General features: G+C 40.7%; 1 protein-coding gene across 1 annotated transcript in view; it reads left to right on the top strand.

Annotated features, from left to right (window-relative positions):
* The first annotated feature begins 608 nt into the window (after positions 1–608).
* The window catches only part of quob (quattro b), a 30,425-nt gene continuing 3,682 nt past the window's right edge, over positions 609–27,351 (top strand). Inside the window, exons 1-17 of the mRNA XM_030730444.1 lie at positions 609–930; positions 9,255–9,452; positions 9,849–11,364; positions 12,342–12,545; positions 12,957–13,080; positions 13,966–14,059; positions 14,352–14,438; positions 14,555–14,671; positions 15,449–15,547; positions 15,654–15,802; positions 18,401–18,539; positions 18,661–18,783; positions 18,955–19,152; positions 19,278–20,215; positions 20,402–20,651; positions 21,024–21,113; positions 26,730–26,954. Of these exons, the coding sequence (XP_030586304.1) occupies positions 928–930; positions 9,255–9,452; positions 9,849–11,364; positions 12,342–12,545; positions 12,957–13,080; positions 13,966–14,059; positions 14,352–14,438; positions 14,555–14,671; positions 15,449–15,547; positions 15,654–15,802; positions 18,401–18,539; positions 18,661–18,783; positions 18,955–19,152; positions 19,278–20,215; positions 20,402–20,651; positions 21,024–21,113; positions 26,730–26,954 (4,554 nt within the window). The 5' untranslated portion in view covers positions 609–927. The remainder of the gene's footprint in view (positions 931–9,254; positions 9,453–9,848; positions 11,365–12,341; positions 12,546–12,956; positions 13,081–13,965; positions 14,060–14,351; positions 14,439–14,554; positions 14,672–15,448; positions 15,548–15,653; positions 15,803–18,400; positions 18,540–18,660; positions 18,784–18,954; positions 19,153–19,277; positions 20,216–20,401; positions 20,652–21,023; positions 21,114–26,729; positions 26,955–27,351) is intronic.

A 27,351-nucleotide genomic window follows, 5' to 3' on the forward strand; every position in this document is an offset into this window, starting at 1 on the left:
ATAGCCAGACTCTTCACATGCCTGCTGCTTCTTGGCTTGGACCTCTGCAGAGAATCCCTCCTGCTCTCTTTTCCTTTGATATGGGTTAAACGCTGGGCAGCCTGACAGAAGACAATTGAGGAAGAAAGGAAATGAGAAAGCCTGGAGGAGACAGTGTAAGTCAGGGAGGGACAGAAAAGAGGTGAAAGACAGACTTAGTCTCCTAAAAGCTCCCGGTGATTAAAATAGAAAGGAAGGGGCCACAGACGAGGGGCTGGATTTCTGCAGCTCTCTGATTCTGGGTCATGAAAGCGTACTCGCATCTGTGCATATCATGGATGTGCACATTTACATGCATGACAGAGTGGGAAGTGGTTCAAACTCTAAAATACATTAGCAGATACTGTACATTCAGTAAATGTTTTCATGAACGCTTTGTGTCTCCATTTGTGGCGCATTGTGTCTGTGGGTGTGCTTGGTTGGGTAAAAAAACCTGAGTGTTTGAGAAAGAGCAAAGAAACTCTGAATAGCCTCGAGGGGGTTTTCCTCTGAAAGGGAATGCTTTTCTCCACCCCCTCACAGACACCCTCTCCTTCGATCTCTCGCTCTCTCTTTCTCTGTCTCACTCTCAAACACTCGGAGTAGCCGGAGAAGCGAAAGAGACTTAAAAGAGGAGCTAAAGAATCAACAGGCAGTTCAACAGTTTGCATCTCTCTGTGCCGCACACTCAGACTTGTGGAAAGTCTGTGAAGAATGGAACTGACTTTACTTACTTTTCAAACAAGCCAACTCACTGTCATGTGGATGTACTTCAGCCAACTTCTGCTGCTGATGAACTAAACATGGCAAGTCTTTCTGCACAAAGCCAAAGGAGGCTGTCTGGAGAGGATTACCAAGACCAAAAAATGAAAAAACTTTCTGCCTTGTAGAGGAGAAGCTCTTGCAAACATGGTAAAGTAACACCAAGTTTCCCTCCCGGTGCTGTTGTTGTCCATTGTTACTTTCTGGTTTACGATTTAAAGTACTCCACTGACCTAGTAAACTCAGAATGAGATTTCTAGTCCAGACAAGTGAACAAGTGAATTTCTTTCTGTGACTTTGCCACTGTGTGTTTGTGTGTATGAACTACTGGAAGTCTGATATGTTAGTTTAAATGCAGGGCATCATTTTAGCTTCTTCAAACTTTTGTTTTCTAGTTGGACAATAACTGTGCATGGTAATGATGCACATTGGTTGTTCTCCTTTTATGAAACCTTATCTTTGTAGCACACAAAGGGAGCACAAAAGCGAATGTAAGTGCACTCTCCAAAGCTTTTTTGTAATCCCGAACACAGTTGGTGGGACTGTTTCACATCAACAGCCAACAGCATCTCAAGCTTTTTAAGTGCGTGCACACTGACAAAGAGAGAGTGACAGCGAGAGGCGCATTGTCTTTTGTCTCGCATCCTTAAGTCCTTTGATTTGGACTTAATTGATGCGGATGGCACACATACTTGAGTGAGTGGAGAGCGTTTCGTTGTATAAATTATTTTACTGCTTTGCATGTGCACAAAATGGAATTCTCCAGTTCGGCTCTTTAAAAAGTTCAAGCCATAGAGCTTAACCGCTGGAGAGGACCATTCTAATCCCAGTCACAACAGAATGCAATTAATTACGATGAGAATTACGATGGGAACACTGGTGGTGGATTTGTGGGAGGATGTGGTTTCTTTGAGCTTTTATTTATTTATTGCTGCTGCTATAAAATTTGTTTAAAAAGAAGAAAGAAAAATCAATACATGCCAGTTTTTAGCACAACTTTTTGGTAAACTGGAAAATATTTAGGCAATCTCTGCTGTTTTCAACTTTCTATTTACTGAATATACTTTTATTTTTTATATGGAAATCAGTCCGAACCATAACATCTGTCCAAGCTTAAGTGATAGCTTTACAGCAGGAAGGAAGGATGTTTAAAGAAGTACAGACTTGGCTGCACATGATGGCCACTGCTGTACTTTGCCCCCCTTCACTTCCATAGCAGCAGTTGTTTGGCCAGCTTTTGTAGACATAACTGTTTGTTTTACTTAATGCATGACTGATGTCATGAGCCTGCAGAGTCTAACTTATTAGATTACTGCACCGTGCACGACAAGGGGTTTCTATCGTGTTACAACTCTCTGCAATATCACGAAAAGCCCAACTCTTGGCTTGCTGGTGTGTGTTGTATTTGCATTTAGTTACTTATAACAAGGAGTCCAAGTCACTCATTAACTATCAAGGTCAAGAACTTTCTTCTTGAGGCCCTGCAGCATATTATTTTCCTTTTTTTACATAGTGCAGGACAGATAATACTTATAAAACAACATGTGAAAGTTGTACTTGGAGTTTGGATTTGCTCTCATCTTGACAAAACATATTTAGCTTAGCAGACCTTCTATGAAACATTAGCAGCTTCAGAAGATTAACTACCAAAAATAAGCAGTCAGTGGCAGGTTTAACTTTTACATGACAGAAATTACGATGTCTTTCTTGATTAAATATCAGTATCAAATGCTACCATTATATTTTGATGTTCAGTAACTCCCTGAGAAAAAACTTTTTAGCTGCTGAATGATCATGTCTGTTCTAGTTAGTTGGTTTGGAAAAACAACCATGAGTTACTGGATCCACTCCAGATGTAACTACTGAATATAAAAGCCAAGTTTATATCATGCATCCACAACTCTACTGCATAACACCACTCAGCTTTTTAGGTTACTCAGATGTGCTGATTTGTCAGAGTGCCACATGCATGTACCACCATCTGAAAACCCTGTCGAAATGCGGCATGAGAGCATTCAGATTTTGATTGGTTGACATCCAGTACACTGGACCTGGATTTCTTGAGTCAGCACGACATTGCCATGAGACGGTCATCAGCAAGTCCCTCCCCCGTTAATACAGCTAATACTGTCCACTGCTCCACTTGCTTTGATTTTTGCCAAGTCTCTACTGAGGCAGACTGGGAAAATATAAATGATGAACTCATCTGATTTATGAAGTAATTATGGATAATCGCAGACATCTGCCATTTGGAACTGTAAGATCCAAACAGTTTTTATTTTGCTTCAGTCAGCACGTCAAGGCTCTGAGAGCTGTCAAGAAGCTGTGGACTGCATTTTCAGTGCGTCTATTATCTCTGTATCACTAAAGTGGGTCAGATGCAACAGAGGCTTTGCAGTGTATTTCCAAAACAGAGCCATGGCCAAGTGTTCAAAGGAGAAATGTCAGCGCACTGGCTGTGTTCATCACACATTGTGTCTAGAAAAGTTAGTTACTGTGACATCCGTCCTCAAACTGTGGCTTTCCAGTTTCATGATTTAGTTTTAAATTCATTTTATTAATGCTGCTGGTGAAGAGAAAAAAAAAAATCACTGATAAAGACACTGACTGCACTTGCTGTGTTTGGCATTGTGCATTTCTTTGAACTCACAGAAGACCCTTGCATTACCTTGCAAGAATGAAAAGCAGCAGATGTTATTGTGTAGTGCACTCCTAACACACAAACACACAGGCAGAGAAACGCAAATTCTTTGTGACATAGTTTAATGCATTTCACAACACTTCCTCTATCAGTACTCGTACCTTCTCTCCATTTGGAGCCAATATGTTGTGTTGCATTCTCTAAAAACTAAATAACTTGAATTTTATGTCTGATATTTTGCCAGAACGCATCTTTGGAAAACAGGCTCAGATCCAGAAGTTTTTGTTCAGTCAGGTTAAATGGGAGCGGTTCATGAATGAATCAGCTGTGGTGACACTGCGCCAGAAAAAAGCCACTGTGTGAACATCTTGATCATAGATTTTAAAATGTGCTTCAGGACATTTAATCTTTACTGTCCTGTCTAATCCTGTGGTGGCATGAAAGAAAAAGAGAAACTATTTTTTTTAACGGGGCGCTTTGCAGCATTCGGTTGTGTCCTCGGATCAGATAAGGATGCAGGTTTCAGAGCCCTGTTTTGAAAACGCCACGGCTGGTAAAGGCAGCCATGAGTCAGAGTTGTGATTTCAAAAGAAACGACAGCAGAGATTTATCTAGGATTCAGACACACTTGGTTCATTGTCCTACGATGTAAGCAAATATTTTCGGCATGACGCTCTGCAGCAGTGCTGTTTTCACACTTCCAAGTCATAAACTATCGTACGTGTTCAGTCTTATATTATTTACAGATTAAGGTTCAATTAATGGATTATCTCTGAAAGCTCACCCACATTCCATGGAAACTTGCCAGTTTTAAATACTTGTATTTCATACAAGTACCGTGACCAAGAAATGGAAATCTGACACACTGTTTATGTGACCTCCTCACTTGACAAACAGAGCCGAAGTTCGTCTGAACTACAAAATGAATAAATGCATTTAAATTACTCTTACCAGAAGTAACAAAATGATGTAGTACTTTTGCCTTATGGGGGACTTTTTCTTTGTTAAAAGGCTTTAAGATGATTTGTCCGTGGGAGTTTCTCTCTTGAGTTAAAAAGGAGTGGATCACACACAGAGGCAGGACTGTCTCATCACCAAACAGACGGCACTGAAAGCTTAAGAAGGAAATAGTATAACAGGAGGGGGAGAAACTAAGAGACACTGGGAACATGTTTTTCATTATGACATGAGTATGACTAACAGTCTCATTTTGATTGTGATCATCCAAGTCAAAAAATCATTTCAGTTTTAGGTTCCGTGTGAAACTAGTCCGAGTAAAGCGTACACTTCCATGCAATTCTTTTTGAATCACCAAATAAAGAGAAAGAAAGATGACACCTGCATGTGCAGCTGACTCACTTTAGCTCTACTATGTGCTGTTCTTTTTTTTTTTTTTTTCTTTTCATGACAACATTTCTTTTGATAACATGTAACGAGCTCTCAGCCTACTGTGTCCACACTGTTATTGTCTTTTGTTATGGCTGAGTTGGTGGTGTGTCATCTGAGGCTCTCAGATACAAGACTATACGTGCAAAATTCAGGCAGTTGTCAGAAAATACCTGCTGGTCTTAACTGTCTCTTCTGGTTCTTATGAGGATTTCAAGAAAACATGATGACCAGTCAGAAAAGAAATATCAACCAAACTCAACCAAACGTTTTGTAAAGGTTAATCTTCATCACAATTACATCTTTTGACCCATGTAGCCGATGACACAGATGCAGTACTCACCTTGACAGTTTGTTTATGCAGTGGCTCAGATCTCGATCAAGACTTTTGTTAGCATCAGCCTGAGGCAATATGGTGAAACTTGCCATAATGCCTGCCATTCTCTATACAAAACACTGAAGAAAGAAAAAAAAAAACTCCTAGGGGGCAGCAGACAAGACAAAGAAAGAGCTAACCTTTATAACAAATGCCTTTTGTCTGTGTTGTTAGGCCATCTCAGGTCAAACAATGACCTTTGTTGTAGAGTGAAGCTCTTTCTAGAGTTAAATCACAGGCTGCAATGGACAGTTACTGTATCAAAAGATAGGAAATCCCCTTGTCTAGAAAATGTAGGAGAGGCAATGTTGGAATGTTGTCAGCTGGACACGGACCAAAGGCAACAATCTCTGCAGAGCAAAATGAAAGTTCAGCATTTAAGCTTGACTGAATACTCCTCACTGGCTGTTTGTGGGAATAAAATATCTTGGTAGAAAAGCAATAGCACTATGGTGATATGAGCTGGTTAATGCACACTGATAGACAGTGAAGTAACAACAAATGTCACAATGATGTAGGAAAGTGACTGTGCCTGGATACTTAAAACAAACTGAACAAATAGTTACGAGTCTATTGTAATGCCAGGAAGGTGACACAAAGAGGGTTCCAAACAGGAAAGAGGCAGCAGAAAATAAACTCAAAATGTGAGGATGTTGATTAAAAGCATGGTAGCTGAAAACCAGCCTCTGTTTACGCTTAAGTAAGCAACAGCTACATGAGCGTGTTCGATAACAGGCAATTTAGTGAGTTGGTGAAATATAGAAATTGAATGTGTGTCTCTGTTAGTTTTTTTTTTTTGTGTGTGTGTTTTTGGCCACAGTGGCTTTTGTTAGCAGTGGAGAGAGACAGGAAATGGGGGAAAGATACAGGAGAAGACACACGGGCAAATTGGCGACAGGCCAGGACGTGAACCCGCGCCGCCCGCACCGCGGCATATGTATGTAGTCGCCAGCTTCACCACTAAGCCACCCCGGCACCCATGTCTCTGTTAGTTTTGTGATGAAGTGGCATGGAGTGTCCAGGGTTGACCCACCGCCCTTCTGGTTGGACAATAGAATAGAATAGAATGTCTTTATTGTCATTATACAGGATGTACAATGAGATTTGGAGATTTGACTGTTTTGACAAACAGTCAAAAAAAAAAAAAAGGGATGGATGGATGGAAGATTATATCCAAAAAAGACTGCACCAGCAGTTACTGCTGTGCCTAAAAATATGGCTATGATTATGACTTCATTATTACTTATTCCAAATTATGAAATCGGTGTGTTCAAATATCATAAACAGAATAAATTTTGCTTTGTTTGACAGATATTTATGCTGAAACACACATAGTTCAGACCTGTTTGGAGTATTTTCTGGCAGCAGTAGACGTACATACCAGTAAGAACAACACAACACCAGAAATGATTTGACTTGCTAGCCAGTCTGAACTGGGTCCAGCTGAGCTATGCTTAGTAAATCTTAAAATTGTCTCTCACACAAATATTGCTAGCCAAACCACCCACAGAGATGACTTCCAGTCAAGGAGAAACTTTGCCTTGTTAGCCAGTGTTAACGTAACAGAGGTTTATTTCTCAATCAACAGAAGTGCATTTTAGTCAGAGTGAACTGCAGTGGGGAAATGATTTAAAATTGTGGTCCATTACAGGGGATGAAATTTTTGGAGTAAAATCTGAAATCTGTCATGCATGTAAGTAACAGCACACGAGTAAAACTGCACCGATTCAAATAAAGCACTCAGTGGGAATCTGAGCTTCACAGCTCTGTACAGTCACTTCACAGAACTGTGTTTTATCAGACATGACCTCAGGTTTACTGTTAAATTTGAGAAATACAGTAGTGGCTGCAGTCAGTCTACAACAGCTGTGGTGCATTACTATTCAAAGGCCTTCCTCAGAGGTATTCTGGTCTCCATTTCATGATCTGTTGTGACAGATGTGCACAATCAGAAAAGCATTCTTTTCTACTTAGGGAATGCAAAGGGTCCATAGACTCAGAACACTGAATGGTCAAATATTGGTATTGATTTATATCCAAAAATCCTGTAACATTAGCTCATTTCACAGATATTTCAATCACTTTGGACAAAATCACTTTGCATTTAAATGTGCAATACTGTACAATGCAAAGACTAAACAGAGTTGAAAGATTTACTGAAATATCAAATAGATTATAAACTGCTGGAATTTTATGGCATTTGTTTTTGCATGTTTAATGTCCAAAGTGCTCGCAAGTATCCACATCTGCCAAATGGTCCCAGTGTAAACCAGTGTGAGGTCTTTGAAGCTCCTGCACTTGTGTTTACACTGAGCCTGTCTGGTCTTGGTCAGGCCATCAAGCTAAATGAGGAAGGGGCTAAAAACAGAGTCCTTTGTAGGTTGGGAGATTAACACAGCAGGCTACTGTGAACTGATTGTATGAATAGCATACCTGCTGCGGTCAGCGACTAAGATCTGTCCAGATTTAAAAGAAGTGTCGAGTCCTTATATTCAAACTTCAGCTCAGTATGAATATTACGGCTTTTCTTTTCATTACAATGAGACATTGATTTGGTTCTAGGATGTGTGGATAGAAGAACAGTTGTACATTTCACCTCTATCCTGCACGACATAAGCCTGTGACAAGTATTACATTTAATAATCTTGAGAGACTGTAAGAAATTATTTCATTGCAGTAATTAAATGAGGTTTTCAGAAAAGTTAGCAATGTGGGTCTTTGGATGTCAACGCCGGTCAGTCTGCCAGGTGGTTTTCACATGACTTTTCTTCTTTAATCTCACTGAGGTTCACATTTCTGCACCTTTTATCACAGCAGAACTTCAGTTCATCCAGTACTCTGGTTTATGACTAGCCGATTAGTCTCAGCTGTTTTGCTAATTGTCCTATGACAATGACAAATACAGTTAACACTATATCTGTTAAACATGTCCACAGTGTTCTTGTAAACATGCTGACATGTTAGCGTATAGCCTCACCGAGCCATACTAGTTTTTCCCTTTTCTGACCTGCTTTATTTAATATGTTGTGCTACGTGTAAATGTTACCACTGTGCCCAAAACTCCAGATTCATTTTCATTCAGCTGATGCATTACACATCAAATCAAAAGCAGAATATCTGCACGGCCAAACACTGTGTTCAAATACTTGACTGTTTTACTAATCTATGTTGACAGTCCTCACGTCTCAAATCATCGCCACCTCAAAGCCATGCTTATAGTCCGGCTGGTGCACCGAAACTGCTTTGAAGACATCGTCTTTTCATCTGAATAGTTTCCATGTGTTTAGTTGGACTTCACTTGTGGCCCAGCTGGTCCTAGTAGCTTGTCCATGCAAGATTACTGAAAGCAGACTTGTGCCTACAGTAAACACTGGCTCCTACTGTACCTTTTGACATAAAATGGTATCATATGCGGTGGCATCTTTATGAAACCATATGCTTCTTCGTCATGTTGCATTACATCAGATGCTGACCTTGATCTGCTGCTAATATACCAGCTCAAATGAACTCTGTCCTGGCTAGACATGAAAAGAGTTGCACATACTCATGCAGGACAGACTTAATTATCTCCATAATAAAACTGAAATGCTTTTGAGCAGGCTTGCTCATACTTTCTTCTGTGCTTATATTCCCTTTAATCATCCAAGTAGACTGAACAAGAATTCACTGACCCAACCGTGCACTCATGAAGAAAATGATATCACTGTTTCTTTATGACAGCAGAAACTTTTTAAAGTGATTTCAAATCAGGACAGTGAAGGTGAGGAGGTCTGGAAAATGATCTATCTTGTAATTTTGCATTTGCTCAGCATTTGTTCTTCTCCCTGTTATGGCTTTAGGGACTGTTTTTTTTTATTTTTTTATTCACGCAACAGAGAGAAAGAAAGTCATCTCTGAATAGACATTTGTAATCGCAGTGTACTCGTTTTCATACACCACATGTGGAACTCAAAATAGCAATGTCTCTGAAAAAAGTATCACTGGATAAAAATCTAAGCCAGAGTGACAGAATAAGGATGAAGACAGCACAAACTTCATCTGACTGCCCTTCATCTCCTTTTTGTCCTCCAGAACCCAGAGTCTCTGGACTTGTCCATCCAGAGCGTGCTGTCGGCCCTCTTCCCACCCTTTGAGGCCACGGCGCCCATCGTCCTCAGCCAGCTGTTTCGCACTATTGAGGAACGTTATCACGGTGATGCTCTGCAGTGTTTACTAGACTTCCTCATTCCCTCCAAACATGTACTGGAAAGTGTCCAACAGGCAGCATGTGTGAGTATGAATCAAATCTTTGTATCTTTTACAACAGTAAAACCTTCCATATGTTAAAAGGTTAGGGGTGCAAATAGCCGCAACTGTCCAAGTAATAAAGGATACCCTGCAAACTTCTTATGCACCGTATAGATAATATTAGTAAAACTATGCTTTATAGGCTACAGCATAATGAATTTAGTTACTGTGTTTCTACCATACATTCTATATATAAGCACAGAACACCCACAATTATACATACCTCTAATAATTTTACAGTATGACCAGACAGTTTACTGAACAGAACCATAGAATCAATGCAGCAATACAGTGTGATAGTTATGTTTAGTATATTAAGTAGACAGTAATTTAAAAACACAACTACTTTGTAAGAATGTGTATTTTATTGTTTGCTAGGCTGGATACTCTGATGTGGTTTTCCGCTGTGAGGGTTGGCCTCTGTGTCTCCATGACAAAACCGTCATCCAGTTAGCGCCCATTAACCCCTTGCTGTTACGTCCTGGAGACTTCTATCTTCAAGTGGAACCTTTTGGGGAACAAGCGGCACGCATCGTCCTCAAATGTCTTCTGGAGGAAGGATGTCGAGAAGTGGAGGAGACCCCCATCCCTGAAACTTCTTATCCCTGCATCTTCACTGAAGACTGGCTGCGGGACATCAACGAAGGGCGCGACGGGACTCCTCTGTCACGGTGTTTGCTTTCCACAGACCAAGGAGTTATTAAGCTGCCTTGGGCCAAAATTGCCATCCCAGAGTTTTTAGACAAGCCTAAGACCATGCCTACCTGTCAGGAAGCTCTTCCTGAGCCAAAGCAGATTTCAGTTCCTGTCCATTTTAACTCCTCCACCCTACCTGTGGAAGCCACAGTTCTTTCAGCAAATGACAGGATGTCAGCATCCTTAAGACCTGCAGCCTGCACTTCCAAACTTGTCAAAATGCAAGATAAAAGAGGAGCCCCGAAATCCTGCTCCAAGCCATTAATCAAGCCTGTGGGTTGGGTTTCTCCTAATACCTGGGACAGTCATAACTATCAAGAGATTGCAGGAGATTATGTAGACCTGGTGGATATCGACAAAGGAAAAGAGCTTGTGGATAAACAGAGAGACAAGCTTCCAAATCCAACTAATTCAGTTTTGTTTCAACCTGTCAGACCACCCCCACCTGTACCGCTTGGGAACAGTGTTCCCTGCGGATGCACCCTTCAGTATACAGGGGAGCATTGTACACCACGCAGCCAGGGAAAGCAGGGGCAGCAGCTTACTGATGAAGACTTGAAGTGCAGGTACAGAGATTCTTATGTGGCAGCACTAACAAATCCAGTCACTTTTGAGAAAGGTAGTGTAGACCTCCTGGCTGCCTTGGAGGAGGTTGGCCTGACTGAAGATGGGGAGTTAAAATCTAAGGCTAAATTTGGTGGTCAAAAAGTAGGAAACTACTGCAACCACTCTAAGGAAGTGTTTAGTAATGAGCCCTTCCCTTGCAAACAATGCTGTGAGCCTCACCTTCCTACTAAATCTGAGCCAGAAAGCCTCATGAAGGAGTCGCCCATTATTTTGAAATCAACCCCTGGTTTAAGCCATAGTCAGAGAGTTCAGACAAAACTTATTTGCCACCAATCGGGACATAGTGCTTTTGTGCATCCAGTATCAGATGTGTCCTCGGGGACCCCTGATGGCGACGTGGAACAAAACCAGAAGGGGAAGGATGTGAGACCATCGGGCAAACACAAAATTAAAGTGAGGTCTTTGTCCACTGTCTCAGAGACTCCTATTGGGAGGCCACTTCTCTATAAGCTCAACAACAGGAGCCATAGTGATATTTGCCCTGAAACAGTCACAAACTTAATGCACTATAAAAGAGAAGTACAACTTGAGGAGACTCTGAAGCTGGAAACAGAGAAGGGCCTGAAAAAAGGTAAGAATTTTTAGTCAGTCAGGGTTAACATTCAAGCAACTCATTCTCATTGTTATTACTGTGTGCACACAGCCGTTAAAATGATCAGTTGCTCACTGTTCAAAGGGGCTCGGAACATTTAAGCCTAATAGACTGAGTGAAACTCCGCTGTGAACTCGCGTGTTTGAGGGAATGTGCTCCAGTGAAGGTCATAGTTCATAAAGGCTCTTTAGAAAGAGGGTTCAAAGGTTAAAGATCAGGTTTGAGTATGATCTTCCTCTAGGGATTCTCCCAATGCTGTCTGGGTTCTCTGGCAGTACAGCCACATTTATGTCATTCCCATTATCAAGGGAGTGAAAGGAAATAGCATGCTGCAGCCCAGTGAAAGAGAGGGCCTGAACCCACTGGGTAAAAAGAAAAAGCAGAGCATTCTTTTAATAAAGAAAGACAGCATAACGTGCAAGAAGGCAGTTTCTCTATCCTCTGGACCCACTGGCATGCCCCCACATGCCCTCAGAGGGGCAAGTTGAGATCTTGACTGGAGACATGCTTGTCATGGGCTATTAAAGTGGCAAAGAGAGAGAGGACAGATGAGGCCTTGTTGGCTCCAAGAGGAGGCCAACTAGTAAAAGCAAGATTTAGTAGCCAGACCACTGCTGTGTTATGTTACAGAGACCATGTCTGATGTTTAAAAGTTGTCTGTAGACATCTGTGTAGCTGTGTGGGGTACATCTATGTTGATACAGAGCTGTTAAAAGTTATGGCTGAGAAAATTATTAACTGCTATTGATATAAAAGGGCAAAGGTTACGGGATAGAAAATGAAGCTGATGGTTTACAGGATAGCTTTGCACTGTGTTAAAGTCCCCAAATAAAAACAGTCTGATGGATTCAAATGAGGCAGAAAATATTTTACCATTTTTCCTGCTTACTGCCTGAGATCATGTATTGAGTTATCATATTTATAAAACAGTAAATATATGGCTTGTGTTTTATCAGATTCCCAACCAAGCAGAAGTGAAACTTTGTCCACGACAGAGGGACCAGGCTCTAAACTCCACAATTTAAAGACAGAAAAACCATCCTCTCCACAAGCCCAGCTTCTTTCAGCAGGTTCTGACACTCAGGATCCTCCACAAACTGAAGAGTCTAGTTTCAAAAGGATCAGCGGTCTGCTTGAACTGGGCATCATGAGTTTACCAGGTAATTTGTCAGTGTGTTGCATATGAATGGATTATTTGCACTGTGATTCTGTACTATATAATAACAATTTCTATTATACAGTTACAATATTCTTCAAATGTCTTAAATCCCACACTGTACAGAACATTATAATGACTTAGCATTTTAACATGTTAAACTGCTTTGATGCAGATGGGTCATATTGGAGCACAATGTGACATCAACAGTTCTTGTGTAGTTTTCAGGTGTGTTACAATTGTTGCCTCAAAAACTTAGTAAAAGTGAGTAATGCCTCATTTGTCAGTGCTAAAGGTCAAAGTTTAAATGCAACTCCAGTGACTGAAAATTCACATAAACAGCATTTTAAAACATTAATTTTTTATGACTTCTGGGGTTTATTAAAAACTTCTTCTCTGTCATGTCCATCTGCAGGCAGCAGGGACAGGACTGGCAGGGCGGTGTTGGAGGTCCATGGTGATAGGACGGAGTGGATGTCCCCTTTAGTGTCAGCACAGAGCGTTTGTGAATTACTGCTCTACTTACATTCCATACCGAGGTACACTGCAAACGGACTTCGATGTACCTGTAGTTAATAAACCTGTTAGAGGGGAGTTTTCAATCTTTGAAAAATATGAGAAGCTGATGTCTTGAGTGGTCCAGAAGAGGGAAACAAATGCTGGCTTTTCATTTAGCGCCTGTGATTTGTCTGTAAAAAGAGGTCCTACCACAAGAGGGCGGCAGCATATCATTTGAAATATTTCCAGTGGCCAGTGGCGTCAAGGGAGGATTTACAAGGAGGCTTTGAATAATATAATGCATGACCTTATATCCGCACCAAGTGTTCTCCTGTGGGTAATTAGTTTGTATAGCTACAGTTTTACAACTAATACAGCACTAATTCCACCTATGCATATACTATCTTAATATTAGCTGGCACTAACATGTGCCCAGTGTTTACTGACCCCTGGCTAAATACTCACACTCGGGGGTTTAGTAATGTGCAGATTAGCAGGGTTATTTGTTTACACTAACTGAGACATTAACAAAGACTTTGATGTCCAAAAAGCTGTTCTATCAGCAAGTTGACCTTGTGGTGTCTCCAACAAAGAGACGTACTGCAACAGTCTGCAGCCAGGCTCGCTGCCAGCTGTCTGGTATGCAGTGCATTGACAGAATTAGCAGCCATGCTTGATGTAGGCTCAGACAAGAATAAGTGAAGAAGAGTTCTTTAAGAAGGATTTGTGAACAACTTTAAGATGCCAAAATAAGGTCTTTGAAGAAACGTGTATGTGAGTGTATGAGAGGTTAAGGTGAAATTTTGATGTGGAATAGTTAAAGCCCCAAAGCTCTTAAATCTGGTCTTTATTACTAAAAGAACACTGTGATGAAGTACTGGAAGCGGGTTCCTAATGTGTTCTAACATGACTCAATATTTTGCTAGGAAAGATGTTCGAGAGCTGGGAATGACTTTGGTCATCAATGCCAAGAAGAAGCCGCCCCCTCTTCACCTCTACAAGGCTCTATTGATGGCCCAGGTTAAGGCAGCAAACCTGCATACACATGTCAGAAATGTTATTTGAGCCATAGAAAAGAGAAATAAATAAGTTGATGCCAGGATTACAGGAAGTATCTGATTAACTGGAAAACACAGATACTGGGGGTATAGTCCCTACCAGATCCACTGGCCTGATGCACAGTACAAAGTGCACTGTAGGTCTGTGGTTATTAAGGTTTTAGCATAAATGAGAAAAAAGTCAGGAATACATTTACCACTTAAGAACCCTTGACAGCATTGCCCTAACCTACAGTATTCATTTTCTGCTTCAGGAGCAAGCTCTCCATGCTGTCCACAGTATTGTCATGCTAATGGATAAAGACACTTGTCCACGACCTGAGAAACACCCTGGTCTGCAGGTCAGACATCAAAACACATCTCATGTCCCTACTCATTATTTTTTAATTTCACTAATAGCAAAAATGAATGAGTGTGATTTTTCCTTCCTTACAAAGCCTTTGCCTTTGTCCGTTAGATGGATTTGGTGACCACTATGAAAGCCCTAAACAAGACAGTGGAAGCTTCCCAGCTAACCTCTGACTTTGGAGGTACCTTCACTTACAGTCACTCTGAGTGGCTGCAGTTCCATCAGGTACTAAAAATTCACTCTCAGCCTACACAGCTGCTCTGTTGGTGGTATTGCATCCTAATTACATCACTCTAATAAACTGTGGGGTGGTCTCTGGTGATTAAAAATGTTCAACCACAGTTCAACACAGTTGAAATTACCCACCCACACCATGCATGCGCAATCTCTGATGTTCTTTAGCTCTGCTTTGCTTTTCATCTTTGAGCGGAGGGAGGGTGTGGTCACAGGGGAAAGTGCAAAGTCTCATCTGAATGATGAATGAGATCATTTATTATAGTGTTAATTCCTCACATTAAGCAGATAGTTTATCCTGGTTAAGCAACACTGATCACTGCAGACTCTCAGTGGCTCAGCCAAGGCCACTAGTTCATTTAGAAAATGCATGCTACTTTGACAAGCAGGGTGATTACTTTGTACAGTATATACAGTAGCATAAAATACATGATATTTCAGTATATTTGAAATACCAAACATTTGCAAAGCAGAATGCCAGACTAAAAAGAGAAAATAAAGAATCCATGAGCCAAGGCTCTCAAACCATTTATATTACCATTTTTTCAATCTAACGCTACAAGCTAATTGAAAGGTAATCTAGCTCAGCATTAAACCATGATGGTGACTACAAAACAAGTGGAAAACACATTTAACATTTCTTATACATTAGGTCAGTAAACTGCTGGTAAGTTAAAGTTTATTATATCATCAGAACTGTGATCATAAAATGGGATTGCTTCTGCCTGGCGCTGCCTCATTTCAGTATGGTGGAACGTTTCATTTCAGAGACTCGTTTCATTTATGACTGACCTGCGAGGAGCTGACAGTTTGTTGCAAAAGGCCATTAAGAGGGTGGATAAGAGAAGCCAAATGGACACAGCTCAGGTAACACATATATGTGTGTACTGTATTGTTATGAAATTAGAGTGTGCCCACTTTTGGAACAGGTGTCACATACTCACATTTTGGCTTGCTCTGTGGATTAAAACAGGAAGTGCAACAATGCATTCAGGAACAGAAGGTTTTAATGAAAGAGGTGCTGGAAGAGGCGAGACTGGTGACTTTGCAAAGGGAAGGAGGGGCTTTTCTGGCCAGGATGAAGAAAGAGGAGTTCAGATTTCCACAGTCTGAGGACTACAGGTATCAGATATCATTTGTGACTTATTGATGTTCTTCTTATCCAGCTCATTGTATTCAGTATAGTATGGACTGCAAAACAAAGTATAAGTATATGACAAAGTTCTCAAACTACATTTCACATACACTTTGCAGCATCTACTGTCATGTTCCTCGATCTAGGACTCTGAGTTTTCTGGTTTGAAATTTTAAGCTCTGTTTTGTCTGTGTTGATTCTTGGTTTATGGTGGATTTTGCAGTCTTGGTACTCCTTGTATTATAATTCCTGATCAGGTTTTTGATATTGATATTCCTAGGGTTTTGGTTCTTTAGTTGTTTGTGGGTTCTGGTTATGTTACTCTCCAAGTGTTCTTGCCTCCTTTGTGTTTTTGCCTCAGTGTCACTCTGTTTGTCTCTGCCCTGTGTTTAGTCTGTCCTTTTTTTATCTTCTGTCTTTGTATAAAGTTCACATGTCTTAATCCAGGTCTCTGTTTGCCACTTCCTGTTTTACTTTGGTAGTCCTTGTGTTGTGTTCTTTATATCCAGTTCAGCTGTGTTCCCTCTGATGTGTCCTATCTCCCTGATTACCTTGTCTGTGTTTTCTTCTGGTCTCTGTTGCGTCATCATTGTTGGCGTCCCTTCCGCTGTGAGCCCTCCTGTCTGTGTGTATTTCTGATTAAGTGAGTTTCCTAGTTTGTTCTGCTGGCTCCTGTCCATCTCTGTCAGTCCTTTGTTTCCAGTAATAGTTTAAGTTAAAGTCCTGTCTCAAGTCCTGCATTGGAGTCCTAAAACCTGCCTGCCACAGCACATCACATGATATCTACTCTGATAAAGTACATCTGTGATCTTGTATTTGCATTTGCCATACTATGCAACTTTCCTTGTACAGTCCACTATATTTAAATTTGGGACTGTGATGTTTTCAATTAATAATAATAATTGTTAATAGTTGGGCTACTCTAAAAATGAAAGGTTTTAACACCCACATGTTCTTCTCAGTTATCTGGGATAATTAAGCCTTGAAACAGCTCTATAGTAGGTTGGGTGAAACCATCCTGAGAATCACTAAATTTCACTAAATGGATATGGTGGGTACAACAACACCAACAGGCATGTGAGGAAGAAGTAAATCAAGGACGCCTACACCTTCCTGAGAACATGTCTACTGTAATTGTGTCAATTAAGTGGGGAAAAAAAAAAAAATCTGCGTGGCTGTGTGGGCACCTGCAAAATGTTGGCACAATGCAGTCAGACGAGTACCATTCTCCCGGCAACCACCAAACCCAGATTCGTTCATCCGACTGCCAGACAGAGAAGCATGATTTATCATTCCAGAGAACACATCTCCACTGCTAGTGGAGGCATGCTTTACAGCACTGCATTCAATGCTTTGCATTGCACATGGCGTGGGCTTGGCTAAGGCTTGGGTGCAGTTCTGGGCTTGGCTATGGCTCAGCCATGGAAACCCATTCCATGAAGCTCTGTATGCTCTGTTCTTGAGCTAACCTGAAGGTCACATGAAGTTTGCAGTTCTGTGGTGATTGACTCTGCAGAAAGTTGGCGACCTCTGAGCCCTCAGCATCCGGTGACCCCGCTCTATCATTTTACACGGTACCACTTTGTGGCTGAGTTGCTGTTGTTCCCAGTGGCTTTTACTTTGTTATAATACCACTAACAGCTGATTGTGGAATATTTAGTAGTGAGGAAATTTAACAACTGGTCTTGTTGCACAGGTGTTCTTTTACAAATGTTTATAAAAGCAGTCTGTATGCTTAGGTGCTTGGTTTTATACACCTGTGGCCATGGAAGTGATTGGAACACCTGAATTCAATCATTTGGATGACTGAGTGAATACTTTTGGCAATATAGTGTATCTGGAGAAATCACTGTGTGCAAGCAAGAAGGCTGAAAATCAATACTGGATCCCCGTGATCTTTGGGCCTTCAGGCAGCATTGCATTAAAAGCAGGTATGATTCTGTCATGGAAATCAGTGCATGGGATCAAGAACGCTTCCGCCAATCATTGTCAAAGAAGAAGCCATATGAGAACATGATCCAGAAACACTGCCATCTTATTTGGGCCAAATCTCAATTAAAATAGACTGAAGCAAAGTGGAAAACTGGTCAGATGAATCAAAATTTGAAATCCTTTTAAAAAAAAAATGGATGCCACATTCTCTAGACTAAAGTGGAGAGACCATCCAGCTTGTTATCAGCACTCAGTTCAAAAGCCTGCATCTCTGGTGGTGTGGGGGTGCATCAGTACCTATGGAATTGGCAGCGTTGACATCTACGCTGAAAGGTATATACAGGTTTTAGCGCTGCATATGCTCCCATCCAGATGTCTTTTTCAGCTTGACAATGCTAACCTGTATATTGCATCTATTACAGCAGCATGACTCTGTAGTGGAAGAGTGAACCAGCCTGCCTGTAGTTCAGACATTTTACCAACTGAAAACATTTGGCATTTATGCACAATTTATATGTATGATGGCTGTCAGAATTTTCTAAAGTGATTCTGTTTAAAAAGCCATTTACTCCCACATTAAACTGCTTTATAAATGCAACCTCACAATACACTTTAGAGTCAGTGTTGTTTTCTTTCATATCCTTCTTTTGCAGAGATGCTTTGGAGTCGGTGACAAGTCTCTATAACCAAGTGGAGGAGAAGCTTCACACACTGGTGATGAGATCTAACGTGTCACTTCAACAGCTGGAGTTCCTTTTCCGGCTAAGAGAGATGGAGGCCAAAATCAGCATGGTATTTCTACTACTCTTAGTCTGTTTACAATATGTGTTTAAACATCTAACAGTTATGCTTTTAACTGGCCAAGCGACATGTACAAAGTTTCAATGCATAAGGGCAGCATTATGTCTTATAGGCTGGGATGTGGTTCAGCACAGAAGGTGAACAGAGACTGAAGGACTCTTACCCAACAGATGATACCCTGGTGTGCACTGAAAAGGCCTTGCAGGACTTTCATGTATTTCTTTCTCAGTCTAAGGTACCCCCCCCCCCCCCCCCCCCCCCCCATAACAAAAACCTTTTATATTACATTGTCCATGTGTTTTCCATACACTTAAAATATTTTAATTGCTACAGTGATATCAGCAAACTGCAAAGGAGAGCGGGGAAGGAAATGCAGTCCACTTAACACTTTCGTCATTTATCACAGGAAAAACAACAGAACGCCTTGATCCTTGTGAGGGAGGCAGAGGGGATTTTTGGGTCCAGCGATAGCAGCATTGCAAAAGATATTTTTCAAACTCTCATCAGCACTTTCAGATCCAATGTAGAAGACTTCATATTGCGTGCAGAACAGCTATACAAAGAACTGGACGCACTTGTGCACGTGTACACCTTCTGTGAAAAGGTTTGTGTTTCATAGTGGCTCCTGACAATTTGAAGAATTCGTTTTCTTTTTTTGCCCTTTGTAAATATTTTTACTTTCTACTTTCTAAAATGTTTTCTTTTCTTTCAATCACTCACTTTGTCTAGGCATCTGCCCTGGTCAAAGATTGCAGTCATTTTTTGGAACAGGTAGAGCAGGGGCGTTACTCAGCTCAGAGCCTAAATACACTCCAAATGTATGAGGAGAGATTAGGTGGTGAATTCTCCATCCCTCACTTCCAGGCTGTGAAAGCTAAAGCCTGCACCGTGGGATCAGGGGCTTCAGGAGCAATGAGAGTGTGGAATGCAGCCTGGGTCCAGAGCCAAGAAGTCAGGCAGCGTCTTAAGGAGATGCAGAAGAAGAAAAAAAACATAGATAAGAACCAGATCCAACAGACCACAGCTGCAAACCCTCCAGGGGACTATGGAAAAATGGAGAAAGAGGAGAAACGCAGTGTGATAGCAGAAGCAGAACAGTCCTTGGCCCCACAGCTTAGCACCAGTGCTGCATACCTCAACCACCGTGACTTCAAAGAGAGCAAAGACAAAGATTCCAAAGCACTGCAGTTACCCGAAAGACCCGATAAAATTGGGGAAAACATACTCGATTTCCCACAAGTCAGTAACTGCCACCAAGAAAGCAAGTTGAGGCCAAGAGAGCACCACAGTGAAACAGATCTAAGAAATGTAAGCTCAACAAAAGGCGGCGAGGAGCTTCCATTGCACCAACCTTTGAGTCGGTCCCTAAGCGAGGGCTCACATGTGAGCCCTCATTTGACAAGCAGCCCTGGTTTTTCACCTTTAAGTGTGAGTCACAAGCACTGTCATAGTAAGACACAGTCACTGGAACAATATCAGCAGCCCATCCAAAATGTGCCTTTTTCCCATAACAAGAGACTTTGGCCAGGAAACCTGATCAGAAAATCAGAAAGAGACCGTAATGAAGGGAAGGGTGAAGGATATATAGACTCCACCCGGAGCCCTGAAGATGTCAGGACTCCAGAGACATTACTCACACCAACAGAAATCAACGGCAGCAATGTTTTGTAAGTAATACCTCCTCCTCACCTGTAATCTAGAGCAAAAGGCTGTCCAACACGTGGCAAACTATATTAAAATGTATCCATGAATGGCACAAATGTTCACCAGCTGTCATATGAAGAAATTGCTACCCACACATACACAATGTAAAACTGAGCTCACCTGGGTTTCATTTCCTGCATGTGGGACAGGAAAGTACAGAGAATCATGGAGGAGCTACTGTCCACAGAGAGGGAGTATGTGAACGCTCTGGGCTACATTCGAGAGCACTACTTTCCTGAGCTGGAGAGGTCAGATGTCCCTCAGGACCTCAGGGGCCAGAGGGGGAGCATCTTTGGTAACTTAGAAAAACTCCATGACTTCCACCGACATTATTTCCTGAATGAGTTGGAGAGCTGTGTGAATGAACCCTTCAGAATAGGACGCTGCTTTCTACGTCATGTAGGTGCCATGTCTCAGTCTTGCTTTAAGGAAAAATAAAACTCTTGAAAAACTGATTATATTTTTGACAGCCATATATATATATATATATATATATAGTGTTTCTTAACCCTGAATCATTAGTTTTTCAGTGACACAATCAGTATCAGTTCTGGCAGCTGTTTAATGATGAGTAGTGGTCTGTGGTTTTGTGTTTTGAGCCTAACACCGCAAATTGGTGCATAATTGCATAATCAGTTACTTTCAGATGTGTCCTGACTGTATACTGATGTTTTCTACTGCCAAGACAAAAAAATTCACTGGAATTGTGATGCACTGCGCATGAAGTTGTGACATAACTGACTAATCATTTGCATTTATTTTCCATTTTAGAGAGAAAACTTTGCTCTGTACGCCCTTTACAGCAAGAACAAACCACAGTCTGACAGTCTTCTCATCAATCATGGACAGGCTTTTTTCAAGGTGAGAACACAAAGGTGGAACCTCTGTCCAGAATGCCACAGATATGTGGCCACTTTGAACTTAAGTTAATGATGTTGATGATGGTGATATGATGTGATGATATGTTAATCCAAAAATCATACCCGTCCCCTTCAAGGCCGTCTCTTTGTGCACCTCTGGACCTCACCTACAGTAGCACTGTTTTTTTGTTTTTCTTTCATTTTGACCACGTGCACACCTGCATCTGTGATCTGAACTGGATTTTCAAAATGCATCAAAAAAATTGTGTCAAAACATAGACCCTTCAAGTTGAATTTCATTTTTTTCTTTTTGGGGTGGGGGGTGGGGGGTCTGTTTCACAGCACAACCACACAGCAGCACAATGGTACCACACACCACAGTTTATGTGGTGAATGTTCTCCCTCTGATGCCTTGGGACATTGCAGTTGAAGACATTGTTGACAAAGCTGGAGGACAAATTTAAAAATGACGGGAAATCCCTTGTTGACTTCTTCTAATTTAGGAGACACAGCTCTCAACACCAGTAATTATCCTCCAAGTCGAAATTACAAATGCTTATCAGAGTTTATAATAGTTTTGGATTTTACATTATAGTTTAGTTTTAGTTAGTTTTTACTTTTTTTTCTCTAATTCAGTTAGTTTTAATTAGTTTTCAGAGTGGTTTTGCTCGTTTTTATTAGTTTTTATTTTTGGTTTTATGCTTAGTTTTAGTTAGTTTCAGTATTAGTTTTAGTATTTTCATACTTAATCAGATACGCTTTAAAGATACCCTTTAAAGAAATAAATTCAGCAACCAACTGTTCACAGACAGCAGAACTACATGCTAAATGTGTGTAATATTAAGGACACACATGAACATCAACAGGGAGAAACTGCTAACAATATGAACTCCAAAACTCGATAAATTCTACAATAAACTCCCAATAAAGTTCAGCCTCAGTGCAGCAGATTAACAACAGCTACATTCAATTCAATTCAATTCAATTCAATTTTATTTATATAGCGCCAAATCACAACAAACTGTCGCCTCAAGGCGCTTTGTATTGTGGGTAAAGACCCTACAATAATACAGAGAAAACCCAACAGTCAAAACGACCCCCTATGAGCAAGCACTTGGCGACAGTGGAAAGGAAAAACTCCCTTTTAACAGGAAGAAACCTCCAGCAGAACCAGGCTCAGGGAGGGGCAGTCATCTGCCGCGACCGGTTGGGCTGAGGGGAGAGAAAGACATGCTGTGGAAGAGAGCCAGAGATTAATATCAATTAATGATTAAATGCAGAGTGGAGTATAAACAAAGTAAATAAGGTGAATGAGAAACAGTGCATTATGTGAACCCCCCAGCAGACTAGGCCTATAGCAGCATAACTAAGGGATGGTTCAGGGTCACCTGATCCAGCCCTAACTATAAGCTTTATCATAAAGGAAAGTTTTAAGCCTAATCTTAAAAATAGAGAGGGTGTCTGTCTCCCGAATCCAAGCAGGAAGCTGGTTCCACAGAAGAGGCGCCTGAAAGCTGAAGGCTCTGCCTCCCATTCTACTCTTAAGTATCCTAGGAACCACAAGTAAGCCAGCAGTCTGAGAGCGAAGTGCTCTGTTGGGGTGATATGGTACTATGAGGTCTTTGAGATAAGATGGTGCCTGATTATTCAAGACCTTGTATGTGAGGAGAAGAATTTTAAATTCTATTCTAGATTTAACAGGGAGCCAATGAAGAGAAGCCAATATGGGAGAAATCTGCTCTCTCTTTCTAGTCCCTGTCAGTACTCTAGCTGCAGCATTTTGGATCAGCTGAAGGCTTTTCAGGGAGCTTTTAGGACAGCCTGATAATAATGAATTACAATAATCCAGCCTAGAAGTAATAAATGCATGAATGAGCTTTTCAGCATCACTCTGAGAAAGGATGTTTCTAATTTTAGAAATATTGCACAAATGCAAAAAAGCGGTCCTACATATTTGTTTAATATGTGCATTGAAGGACATATCCTGGTCAAAAATGACTCCAAGATTTCTCACAGTGTTACTGGAGGCCAAAGTAATGCCATCCAGAGTAAGTATCTGGTTAGACACCATGTTTCTAGGATTTGTGGGGCCGAGAACAAGAATTTCAGTTTTATCTGAATTTAGAAGCAGGAAATTAGAGGTCATCCAGGCCTTAATATCTTTAAGACATTCCTGCAGTTTAACTAATTGATGTGTGTCATCTGGCTTCATTGATAGGTAAAGCTGAGTATCATCTGCATAACAATGAAAATTGATGCAGTGCTTTCTAATAATACTGCCTAAGGGAAGCATGTATAATGTAAATAAAATTGGTCCTAGCACAGAACCCTGTGGAACTCCATAATTAACCTTACTGTCTGAAGAAGACTCCCCATTTACATGAACAAATTGGAGTCTATGAGATAAATATGATTCAAACCACTGCAGTGCAGTACCTTTAATACCTATAGCAAGCTCTAATCTCTGTAATAAAATGTTATGGTCAACAGTATCAAAAGCTGCACTGAGGTCCAACAGGACAAGAACAGAGATGAGTCCACTGTCAGAGGCTCTAAGAAGATCATTTGTAACCTTCACTAATGCTGTTTCTGTACTGTGATGAATTCTGAAACCTGACTGAAACTCTTCAGATAAACCGTTCCTCTGCAGATGATCAGTTAGCTGTTTTACAACTACTCTTTCAAGAATCTTTGAGAGAAAAGGAAGGTTGGAGATTGGCCTATAATTAGCTAAGACAGCTGGGTCAAGTGATGGCTTTTTAAGCAGAGGTTTAATTACAGCCACCTTGAAGGTCTGTGGTACATAGCCAACTAATAAAGACTGATTGATCATTTTTAAGATTGAAGCATCAATAACTGGAAAGACTTCTTTGAACAGTCTAGTAGGAATGGGATCTAATAAACATGTTGCTGGTTTGGAGGAAGTAACTATTGAAGTTAACTCTGAAAGATCAACTGGAGCAAAAGAGTCTAAACAAATACCAGCAGTGCTGAAAGCAGCCGAACATGAAGAATAATCTTTGAGATGGTTATGAATAATTTTTTCTCGAATGTCTAAAATTTTATTTGTAAAGAAATCCATGAAGTCACTACTAGTTAACGTGAAAGGAATACTCGGCTCTACAGAGCTCTGACTCTTTGTCAGCCTGGCTACAGTGCTGAAAAGAAACCTGGGGTTGTTCTTATTTTCTTCAATTAATGATGAATAGTAAGATGTCCTAGCTTTACGGAGGGCTTTTTTATAGAGCAACAAACTCTTTTTCCAGGCTAAATGAGCATCTTCTAATTTAGTGAGACGCCATTCCCTCTCCAGCTTTCGGGTTATCTGCTTTAAGCTGTGCGTTTGTGAATTATACCACGGAGTCAGGCACTTCTGATTTTAAGCTTTCCTTTTCAGAGGAGCCACAGTATCCAAAGTTATACGCAGTGAGGATGTAAAACTATTGACGAGATAATCGACCTCACTGGGAGCAGAGTTTAGGTAGCTGCTCTGCACTGTGTTGGCACATGGCACTGAAGAGCATAACAATGAAGGAATTAGATCCTTAAACTTAGTTACAGCACTTTCAGAAAGACTTCTACTGTAATTAAACTTATTCCCCACTGCTGTGTAATCCATTAAAGTAAATGTAAATGTTACTAAGAAATGATCAGACAGGAGGGGGCTTTCAGGGAATACTGTTAAGTCTTCAGTTTCTATGCCATATGTTAGGACAAGATCCAGAGTATGATTAAAGTGGTGGGTGGGCTCCTTTACATTTTGAGAGAAGCCAATTGAATCTAACAATAGATTAAATGCAGTGTTGAGGCTGTCATTCTCAGCATCTACATGGATGTTAAAATCACCCACTATAATTATTTTATCTGAACTGAGCACTAAATCAGATAAAAAGTCTGAGAAATCAGACAGAAACTCTGAGTAGGGACCAGGTGGACGATAGATAATAACAAATAAAACAGGTTTTTGATTTTCCCAATTAGGATGGACAAGACTAAGAGTCAGGCTTTCAAAAGAATGAAAACTTTTTCTGGGTCTTTGATTAATTAATAAGCTGGAATTGAAGATTGCAGCTAATCCTCCTCCTCGACCTGTGCTTCGAGCATTCTGACAGTTACTGTGACTCGGGGGTGTTGATTCATTTAAACTAACATATTCATCCTGCTGTAACCAGGTTTCTGTAAGACAGAATAAATCAATACGTTGATCAATTATTAAATCATTTACTAATAGGGACTTGGAAGAGAGAGACCTAATGTTTAACAATCCACATTTAATTGTTTTATTCTTTGGTGCAGTTGATGAAGCTGTATTATTTATTGTTTTTGAATTTTTATGCTTAAATAGTTTTTTGCTCAAATCCAGCTGCATCCTGATGTTCTCTCCACCTGATGCTGCTTCTGTTTTGGAGCTACTTGGTTAGATGCTCGCTGATTAGACTTGCAGGGTCTTTGCGGCCTATGTAGCCTACGGAAGTGTCCGACCTCATGTCCGCATTTATGCATGTATAGCTGGATTGCGTGTGTTAATTACCTTGTGGTTGTGTGCTGGGGGTTTTTTGGTCCTCGCTCTTTGTGCTCAGTTTTCAGGGTGCAAACATATTTGTCCCTGTTTTTTCACTTTCTTCATTTCTTCACGTCCATTCCCATAGTTTCAGCAGCTCCCTCCAGGAATTTGCTGACATTTGTGAGTCCTTATATTGATGCTTTGATTATTAGTCCTGATTGTTATTATCTGACTGATAAAGTAGCCGGAAACGCACAAGGACTAAACACAACGTTGTGGGCTGCGTTGACCCGACGAGTAGTCACGTTTCTCTGGAGGTGCAGGCAGGGTTGCCTTGTAGGATGAGAGCGGTTTCCGTAGCTGCCTTGTGTGCGCTTCTCAGGTCTACTTTGATGTTGGTGTTTTTTTTCCTGACTAAGAAGTGTTCCGTACATCATCCACAACATCATTCACAACAAGACACTCGCTGCTATCTGTGCTATCATAGTAAAAAAAAAAAAAAAAAAACACCACATGGGACTCTCTGAGGAGCAGCGCGGTGTGCGCACGCACGCACATGCGCACCCATTTGCCCGACGGCGTTCCGAGCTTAAACTCGGAGAGAGGAAAAAAATGATTTCATATCAATCCACAAGACTTTTGAAAAAATAACAATATCTATAATTTCAGTTAGTTTTAGTTAGTTTTGTAAACTCACAATTCAGTTTCAGTTAGTTGTCGTTTCTTCCTTTTAATTTTAGTTTTTATTTATTTCAGTTAACGACAATGTTTTTTCAATTTCAGTTTTCGTTATTTCGTTCGTTTTCGTTAACTATAATAACCCTGATGCTTATGTGCTAGTGGTCTTAACAGGACTTGCAAGAAGTGACCTAAACATAACAGGAGCACTGGGAGCAATCCAGAGGTGCACAAGTAGTCAAATTTATATTAGGTATGATTTGACCATTAAAAAAAAAAAAAAGCATTTATTGAAAGAATTTTCTTCTAATCTCACTCAGCCCATATCCCATAATATATGCACGAGACTTCCACCAAATCAAACACCTTTTCAGCTCCTATACATGCCAGTCCTCTTATAACAGTACTGCTTTGTCTCCTCTTTTGTCCTACCAGCAAAAGCAGCTGAAGCTGGGTGATAGAATGGACTTATGGTCGTACCTGTTGAAGCCTGTACAGCGCATTAGTAAATACAGCTTGCTGCTGCAGGACATGGTGAGGGAGTGTGATCCGGGACAAATGCGAGAGATTGCTGAACTTAAAGCAGCCCTTGAGGTCATCCACTTCCAGCTTCGCCATGGCAACAACTTGCTGGCGATGGATGCCATTCACCACTGTGACGTAAGGAGGACCTCAGTCGCTTTAGTTTTGTGTTAGTTGATTAACAGGATTACCAGAAAGAGGTTTTCAAGTGTTGTATACATATTACAAAATATAGTATGCATATGTATTATATCTATATACTAGTGTATACATTTATAAGAACTATTACTGTGGTTTGACATGCCAACTATTGAGCAACATCTGTGGAATTTTAGCAGTAGAGTTGGGAAGCAGGTACAGGCAGATCTACGACATCTGTAAATACTAATGCTCTTAGATAATCATCATTATTTCTTGGTTTTTTGCAACAGTACTGGCAAGTCATTATGTAAGTCACTGGTTAGGACAAGATAGGATTCATAAGAAAGAAAGATTATATTCAAATTTTTTTTTCCATGAATGTGAAACGCGGTGG

Source organism: Archocentrus centrarchus, chromosome 5 (assembly GCF_007364275.1).
Source record: "Archocentrus centrarchus isolate MPI-CPG fArcCen1 chromosome 5, fArcCen1, whole genome shotgun sequence".
Lineage (NCBI taxonomy): Eukaryota > Metazoa > Chordata > Actinopteri > Cichliformes > Cichlidae > Archocentrus > Archocentrus centrarchus.